General features: G+C 38.5%; 2 protein-coding genes across 2 annotated transcripts; both read left to right on the top strand.

The window, feature by feature from the left end:
• Positions 1-5,456: 5,456 nt before the first annotated feature.
• LOC144999913 (receptor-like protein kinase HERK 1) lies at positions 5,457-7,411 on the top strand. Its single transcript, XM_078959067.1, has 3 exons — positions 5,457-6,563; positions 6,987-7,096; positions 7,194-7,411. Exons 1-3 carry the CDS (start codon positions 5,514-5,516, stop codon positions 7,306-7,308), a joined length of 1,275 nt encoding a protein of 424 aa, XP_078815193.1. The 5' UTR covers positions 5,457-5,513; the 3' UTR covers positions 7,309-7,411.
• A 22-nt stretch (positions 7,412-7,433) lies between these two features.
• On the top strand, positions 7,434-9,199 carry LOC145002866 (F-box protein At2g02240-like). The gene is made up of 5 exons (XM_078962051.1): positions 7,434-7,508; positions 7,566-7,583; positions 7,697-7,891; positions 7,996-8,096; positions 8,655-9,199. Exons 1-5 carry the CDS (start codon positions 7,434-7,436, stop codon positions 8,677-8,679), a joined length of 414 nt encoding a protein of 137 aa, XP_078818177.1. The 3' UTR covers positions 8,680-9,199.
• Positions 9,200-9,619: the final 420 nt, after the last annotated feature.

Below are 9,619 nucleotides of genomic sequence, written 5' to 3'. Positions count from 1 at the left end.
ATTACTGCTCGCAGTCTATCACAACCCTAAATCGGCTAAACCAATCCATGCCCACGATGACACATACATCCCCTATCGCAATCGGGACCAGATCTATCGGAAACCTAACAACAAAAATCTCAAGCACACACCCTCGAATCATGTCCGTGGCATACACTGCTCGCTTGTTAGCTATGGAAACTCGTAGAGGTCGATTCATCGCCTCTCGCTGGATAGTGATGTGTCTACTGAACGCTAATGAAACAAATGACCGACTCGCACCCGAATCAAACAACACCAAAGCAGGTATAGAATTCACAGGGAAAGTACCTATGCATATCATAATGTAAACACAAGATCTCATCATAAACAAGTAGTAACAGAATACATACCAGCCACGATGTCGGGTGTTGCGCGGACCTCCTCCGTTGTCAACTGGAAGGCTCTCCCGTGAGCCTTCGGTGCCTTGGCCTTCACTGACTGAATCTCAGTAGCGTGCACGGTGGCAGGGGCAGATCCCTGTTGTGCTCCCTGTGCTGTCCCCCGCAGCTGCGGACACTCGACCTTTCGATGGCACGTCTGGTTGCAATGAAAGCAAACCATGAATCCCTTGGGGCAGTCCTTGGTTATATGCCCCTCCTTGCCACATTTGTAGCAAGTACCAGATCGACAAACTCCATCGTCTCCCTTGCCGCACTTCCCGCAAGTGCGGCCCTTCTGGCCTCCTGCTCTTGAATCGGTGGGCTTTTCCCACTTGGCTGCTGGCTGAGACTGTGTCGGCCGCCTATCCAACCCCTATGACTCGGCCTCAACCCTGGCCTGAGTCTCCAACTTAATCTCCCTCTTCCGGGCATTTTCCTGAAGCTCAACAAATGTCTAATAAGTCGAGTTCGAAACGAACTCCCGAATGTCCCTCCTCAGAATGCTTAGATACCGGCTCATGCACGCCTTCTCAGATGACACATGCTTAGGGCTAAACATTGCCCTCTCATGAAACTTCATAGTGATCACAATCACTAACTCAGTATCCTTCTTGAGGGTCAAGAAATCCTAGTCCAACCGTTCCTTTTCCACTGGGGGAACGTACTCTTCTCTGAACATAGTGGTGAACCTCTCCTAGGTCACCGCAGAGATCTCCGCAGAAGTAAGATGCGTCGTCACATATTTCCACCAGTCCTTCGCTCCCAAGCGAAGCTGGTTCAGTGCAAACCAAACCCTCAGTTCCTCTGGACACGAACAGGTGTAGAAGTATCCCTCAATATCAGATATCCATCTCATTGCAGTAATCGGATCCTGTGTCGCATCAAACTCTGGTGGCTTCGTGTTGCTGAACTCCAGATACAACAATGAGTCACCCCCTTATGGCCTGACAGCAGTGACGGCTGCGGTGGCCGTGGCAACAGCAGCGTCAGTAAGAGCGGCGTACCGCTCATCAAAGGTCTTAATCAACGTGGTCTTGATAGACCCAAACATCTCTGGTATCTTAGCTCGGATGGCCGCATCCACCTCATCATGAATCATCTGGTGTAGAAGCATCCCTCAATATCATATATCCATTTCATTGCAACAATCGGATCCTGCATCCCATCAAACTCTGGTGGCTTCGTGTTGCTAAACTCTCGATACAGCAACGAGTCACCCCCTTGCGGCCTGGAAGCAGTGACGGCTGCGGTGGACGCGGCAACAATAACATCAGTAAGAGCGGCGTACCGCTCATCAAAGATCTCAATCAGCGTGGTGTTGATAGACCTGAACATCTCTGGTATCTCAGCTCGGATGGTCGCAGCCACCTCATCATGAATCATCTGGCGGAGCTCCTCATCGCTTGTCCCCAGTCTGTGGCGTGTCCTAACCATAATGTCTCTGAAATACAACATAAAAATATCAGAGACTCGCTCAAGTATACTCGCACTCGATAACTCAACCCTACTTGCTCCCTAGTACCCTAAGGATTCTTACTTGGACTACGCACTAATCCGGTGTCATCGGTAGTACGGGCCCAATACTACTGCCCACACTTCATCAACATTCACCCCATGTCCTCCTCCTAGGATCCCAGCTCACAAATTAGATCTCGCTAGCATAGGCTACCCTTCGGTAAGCCTCTCATAAGCTCCTCACTGTTACCTACTCGCTCTCAAGCATCTCTTAGCAGCAGAAATCTCCTAGGCTAAGGCATCACAAATCAGGCCACTCTAGTCCTAACATGAATACCTAGCCTACTCTAGCATGCATAACATATCATATCATATCATATCTCATAACACATAATGTAAGGGTATTTTGGGAAATCACCGTTCGGGCGCTAGCTGATCGTACACACTACTTCTTTCTGCTTTCCACAAATTCTTTTAATTTTTTGGAAAAATTGTTTCTTTTATGAAAATGTTTCTCAAATCTTCAGTTTGAGTTCAAATACACCCGAAAGTGAATCTGAATCCCTCAAACCAAGGCTCTGATACCAACTTGTAAAACTGGAATTTTCAAAACAATTTTTCCTTTTAAATTAATAAAAATACTCCACTCATAATTCTCGAAAACATGTATCAATTGTTTTTACATAACATAAGTGCAAATCAAAATCCCAGAATCTCCAAACAACTCCATCATAAGTGTGTACTGATCATGTCGGCGCCTTCCCGTGATCATCACTGGTACCTGAAACACATAACACGCAAACGGTAAGCAATAATGCTTAGTGAGTTCCCCAAAATACCACGTACAGCACATACGCCTTTCCAGGCCATAGCTCTATGGGATCTTCCGATCCAAGTGTTTCAGGAGATTTCCATCCCATAACTCTGTTAACCTTCCGGACGTCCATGCTCTGTTGACCTTCCGGTCCATATCAACATACTCATATCATAACATATTACATATACAACATACATCACATTTTCATCATACAAATAAGACCTTCCGGTCACACATAATTACCCCATCGGGTATGGCATAGTGAGAAGACTCACCTCAATCAAGTCGGATAAACTCTCGTGCTCAACATCCTGACCTAGCCTCCTCTTATTATTAAAACAACATTCCCGATCAATACTCTCCCATGATCTCATCTCTATAGACTAGGTAGAAGGCCATTCTACCCTTCCCTAAACTCTCCTGTATCAGTCCTGACCAGAACCCTAAAGTCAACGAAAGTCAACGGTCAACTTTGACCCGACTCGTCGAGTGCACAAAGGTGACTCGGCAAGTCCATGCAAGTCCTTTCAATCCTTTTAGACTCTCTTGGCTCGTCAAGTGGTCACGAATCGAGGGGCAACCCCGACTCGACTCGTCGAGTCTGCTCATGGACTCGGTGAGTTCGTTCCATGCTCACACTCAAATGACCTTTTGAGGTCAAATTTGTTCCTCTAATCCATAGATCTAATCTTCCCAAGCTCAATAATCATGTAAAGGTTCGAACTTGATGCTCATGCAACATCCGAATGACACTACTTGATGATTTAGCCCTAAAATAGAACATCCTAAGTCTATTTCTTCCATAACTCCTCATAAAGCAAGATGGAATAGGTTCTCTGGACCACTATGGATCCAGATCTGATGTCTAAACATGATAAGGGACCATACTCCTAACAAATCAACTCAATAAAGGGTATAGAAAACCCTAGATCCATAGATTCTTTAACAAAACAGAAAAAGGATCGATATGCTACCTCAAGGATCATGTCCTTTGCTTGCAATCCACAAATAAGCAACCTCCTTGGCCTCCTCTAAGCTGGAATCAACTTCTTCTTGCAAAACAAACCCACAAAGGTCCAATAATGGCTTCTTATCTCTAACAAACGCTCAAGCACTATAACGATTTCTCTCAATGGTCTGGTAGCCACAAATGTTGGCTATAAGGGTCCTTAAATAGGCCCCAAACCAGAGAAATTAGGGTTTCATTAAACATCGTGGACTTGTCGAGTCCACGTATGGAATCGCCGAGTCCTCCATTAAATGAGACCAACACATGCACGATCCCACTCGACGAGTCTGAGCGCCTACTCGCCGAGTCCCTCTCTAATATTCAATAAAAATACTTAAAATGAGATACCTGGGAATCCGGATGATACATTTATCTTATCCTATTTTATGTTCCCAGTTTCCTATTTTATCTCCTTATTCAAATTGGTGTATTCAATCTCTTGATTGATGAAATAAAGTTTAGAACCAGGAATCATCTTGTTCCGGTTAAACCCTATTTTTGTTTTCTACATTTCTGCCAAAGTGTGACATCAACGATATCCTAAAAACTGTTTCACAATATTAAAGCTCTAGATAGAGGTCAATTTTGACAACGTTGAGCAGAATTGTAGAATGATGCAGTCCAATATTGCTACCAATATGCATGTGTCTATGCCATTACCCCTCCTGATGTAAATCATGTACATAAGGTTCTCCCCTTGGCCCTTGGTAAGATGGATATTTGAACTAAACAATTGTTCTCCATATATCTACATTTAACAGTGAAATTGTGGTATGCATCTAAATTAAACTACTTTTCTCCCTGAATCTACATTTACCTGTGATTCTACTTCAATTTGGCGTCCAAAAAATGAACCCTGTGAAATATAGAGGAAAATAATAAAAGTTTCAAAGTTTATATTGGCATTATAACTAGCAAGATGTTTTGATTTTTGTGATCACAATTTGATCTGAATGGTTTGGAATCTGAGGGTCAAAATTGCTCATGTTCATACATTCTAGTTTACTCAAAGTTTAAGATTAGTTGCAACATTTGGTAGTCATCACTTAACAAATAAAACAACTTACAGGTGCCTGGCTCTAAAAATTAGTTATAAAACTGAATAGCTTAAAGATATTTTGGAAAACTATCCATCATGTATGTATTTACACAAAGAACGAGTCCTAGAATAGTAGGTAGGTTAGTATTGACTCTTCAACATGTTAACTCCAAAAATGCTAAATGTCAAATTAATAGAAAAGACGCTCTTTTGAATAATTCTTCTGGATTGATATATCCAACTCAGCATGAGAAGGCCAGCAAAACTCATTATATGCTTTTCTTTCAATGGCTAACTCATCTTATGCTCTTCTTTCAAGGGTTGCTTGGGTTTGCGAATTAACACATTTTTTCGACTTGATGATTTTTATAAATAATTGGCTTATTAGATATGACCACAAAATAATTAGTTATGTAAGTATCAATTATATATAATAGTGGTATGATTGTTGGAGTACTGGCGACATCTTTTTAATGATCTAAATTGTTCAAGATATACAATACATATCCTTTGTTATATATATCTAATAAATTAAGTTAATACATTGACGAGATAAGGTACAAAATAAAAAATAAAAAATAATAAAAATAATAACAAGTGGAATTACAAACTATTAGTTAAATAGATTAGGTAAAATGAAAAGTCAATTTCCAAATTATGTATAAATGAAGAAAGGAAGAAAAAGGTTTAAGTAGGAAACTGTCAGATTTCACGACTTTCCTGTTCCGATGTTATTTATAGCAACACTTCATTAAATTTTCCAATTATCAATTACCATTTGACCAACAAACAATGGAGGCCTTCTTGGAAGAGTTTCAATATCTCAAAATCCGACTAGAGGCAATAAAGTCGGCTACCAGAAACTTTGATAACAACAATATTATCGGAAAAGGTGGATTTGGGAAGGTATACAAAGGAGTCCTCTCTCACTCTACAGGGCAAACCACGGTTGCTTTTAAGCGTCTAGATCGTAACTATGGGCAAGGAGACTCTGAGTTCTTGAAAGAGATCCTAATGCTTTCATGTTACACACATCAAAATCTCATCTCTCTAGTGGGATTTTGTGATGAAGATGGTGAGAAGATCCTTGTGTATGAGCATGCATCTCATGGAAGCCTCGATCGCCACTTAAGAATCACTACTCTCACTTGGAGGCAACGCCTAAATATATGCCTTGGGGCTGCAATGGGCTTGTGCTATCTTCATGATCCTAAAGAGACCCAACAAAGAGTTATCCACCGTGATATAAAAAGCTCCAATATTCTACTAGATGAGGATTGGAATGCTAAAGTCTCTGACTTGGGGCTATCGAAAATAGGACCTGCTAATCAGCAACATACCTTTCTTGCCACCAACGTTGCAGGTACCTTTGGGTATATAGATCCGATGTATGCGGAGAAGAGCATCCTAACAAAAGAGTCAGACGTATATTCTTTTGGTGTTGTGTTGTTTGAAGTATTGTGTGGGAAACTATGCTTTGAAAATCAAAATGGTCATTTACAAAGTTTAGTGCAAACGTGGAAACAAAGCTATGAAGATATGAAATTAGATGAGATTATATTTCATGATCTAAAGCGACACATGGATCCGAGCTCATTGGAAACACTTTCAGACGTTGCCTATCGCTGTTTGCACAAATCTGGTGAAGATCGACCAAAGATGTCTGAGGTTGTGGAAAAACTTGAGATTGCGGTTCGGTTTCAGGTGATTTCTGAAGAGGCCGAACCTCAAATGGACTATGAAGAGATTAGTAAGAACGCGGTACCACCTCTGATCTACAGTTCCAGTGAGGAACTAACTATGCTTCTCTCCAAAGGAATCCTCGTTAATGAGGGGAAAACGGTAATTAGCTATTTCTAGCTATAAACCGTGCCAATTTATATTTTTTGGTATGAATGATAAATTTAGATATATGAAATTTAAGAAATTTCACATGATAAAAACCCATGCTAGCAAAGTGTATATTTTCAATTAGGGAGTTCATAACCAGCAACGAAATCATTTTGTAGCATCATTGTTAAAAATATTAGCGATAGACATTAGATAGCATTAGAATTTACATTTTAATTAACCCACATGCTTCCTACTAGAGATAGATCTTTGTAACTTTTATTCAACCGAAATCTAATTTACTCTTAGTTAACATCTTCACCCATCTCTACACAAAGCAAAACACACATACAAGTATGTGATTTCCCTCTACTTTTAAATGTTGACAATATATAATACATCGGCCCAACTAACTTACGCACTATTAATGGTCAGTGGTTTTGGTTAAACAAGAACGGAGAAAATTGTGAAATGATATCGCCAATAGGAAGTTTGATTCCTATTGACCCAGCATCCCCCGAGGATTATTGTCGAAAGAAATCAAGGTTACTTGTCCTCCTCTTTTTCTAGTTTTTTAAGACTATTTAATGAGTATATAGTAATGTACTATACCCTTTGCTTCACCTACGTGCATATTTGCAGTGGAATACTATGCACCGTTTTGTTTGGAATTCAGAACACATGTCAACACACAATTTTTGTCACCACATATCACCTACACTATAAACCTTGTATTCAGTCTCGACGACTCAACTAAGGACAACTTGGGCTTCACTTACAAATTGGATGGGCAGACACAATCTTCGACTTCATACTTTTCAGATAAGAGAGAGGATGGTTGGTTGATGGCAGAATTGTATCAGTTTACAAGTGATACAAGAAATGTTGATCTTGAAATTACTTTTGAATGCCCAAGAAATTGCAGTAGAAGGCATTGAATTTCAACCCCTGGAGAGTGTAAGTTGATAAATACCCATTTATTCATTTATATCATTTGGCTTATGTTGTTTTTAGAGTCTCAAACATTTCATCGTATGAGAATCCCATTGGTCTCCTCCTTTATAAGGAATCTTTTTCTATAGTACATATTTGGAGAATGAGTATTCTTCCAGAATCGATCGAAATTTAATGTACAAGTTTTATAGGTGGAGCATCAATTGTTAGAGGATGAGGAGGTGGATATACCAACTGTATCCGATTCAGACACATACTGGACACATAAATTGCCAAGTGATTATGAAGACATAATCAAGTGGTCAAAAGGAAGTCAGCAATGGGAAACAAACAAGGAACTCTACTATATTCTTGTGAAAGGATTCCCAATAAAGGATGGTAAAAAGGTATTTTATATTTGAATGATTAATGTCAATGTGGTTGTCGTGCAGCATATGAACATGGTTCTACCAAATAATTAAACAGTGTTTACTCATCTTTTGATTGACAGTGGTTTTCTCTTGCCAAAAATGGGAGGAAATGTCATATGTTACGAGCAGAAGAGGCTTTGCAAAAAGCAGAGTGGAGATGGCAGTCTTTACCCGAATCAAGGTTTTCTTCTCTTTATTTTGTTTATCCATATGCGTCGAAAGATTTTTGGGTAATGCACACGTATATTGTTTTAACTAGGTGTGAGACCCATGTATTACATGGGTTTAATTAAAAAAATATAAAATTTTAACAATTTGAAAAGTTTGAATTTATAAGAAAAATAAGAAAAATTTGAATTATTAAAATTAAGAGACTTTAATGTATTGAATAGATTACATATATAAACTTTTTCTAATAAATAATATATATATATATATATATATATATATATATATATATATATATATATATATATATATATATATATATATTAATTACCATACACATCAAATGTGGAATTTTAATTTAATTAAATGAAAAATACAATAAAATAACAAGTGGAAAATAGAAAATTTAAAAATTCTAGAAAATGTCATGTGTCCAAATGAATGAGAAGGGATATGTGGCAAAAAAACCTTCATTTATTATAGTAGATTTCACTATTTTAAGAAAAATTCAACAACTTTTCAAATCGTCCCCTTTTTCTGCATTTACATTAAATGGAATGTCTTTATGCAGATTTGGAAAAGTGGCTTTCGGATAATCTGCAATTCGAATATTCTATCACCTCAAACAAAATATGGAAGTTTCCTTGTTTACAAAGTACAAGAAAAATGTTCTGCTCCTTGGCTTTCTGTGAAAGTGCATATTAGTCGTCGATATGGATATCCACATCATTCAAGATATACCTATTTAGTTGGTCCTCAAACCCTAATTCTTAGACCAATGAATTATCAAAACACCCACAACCCGTTGAATAGACCCAAAATGGAAGGCCTTCCACGATTGAGAAACGATGGTTGGATGGAAGTACAAGTATGGGAATTTCAAACCGATAGTCGTGGATGGATTTTGGAGAATCTTCAGTTGACTGTTTTCGATAAAAGCTCACTTGTAGGGCTTATTGTCGAAGGCATTGAGTTTAAACCCATATAGATTGACATAATTATGCGTGGGTATGAAATAATTGTAACAAGCTCTCTTAGTTATGATTAGTCACGGATGATTTTGTAAAAACATTTAATTTGTTTTAATGTCATTTTATGCGCTGGTTTCTTTCTTCATTCCACAGCTAGGAATAAATACCATAAATTTATCTTTGAGCTACAAAGAAATGCTTGGTTAAACGTAATTGTAATATGTTTTGCAAATATAAACATTTTTTCAGTGTTTCAATGCAATCCTTACGTATACGTCTCAGTTGCGAAAAACATATCATGTGATGTGTTTTACATGTAAGATTGTTTGTTTGTGTGAAAAAATATTCATACAAACTTATCAAATTTAGGCTAATCATTATACTCCTATTGATGAGCTTATACTACATTAATATAAACCTCTGTGAAATCAAAATGTTGTCAAGATTTCAAAACCCAATTTTCATGGGCGTTCAAACATCATAATCCCTGGCCAGAGTATCAATCAATCTATTTGCATCATATGCAAGCTATACCATGATCATTTTTCTATAGTCACCCTTTTTG

The sequence above is a fragment of the Lactuca saligna genome, chromosome 6, assembly GCF_052625555.1.
Source record: "Lactuca saligna cultivar CGN05327 chromosome 6, ASM5262555v1, whole genome shotgun sequence".
Taxonomy (NCBI): domain Eukaryota; kingdom Viridiplantae; phylum Streptophyta; class Magnoliopsida; order Asterales; family Asteraceae; genus Lactuca; species Lactuca saligna.
Note: the sequence above shows the minus strand (reverse complement) of the source record. Positions and strands in the feature narration are given on the sequence as shown.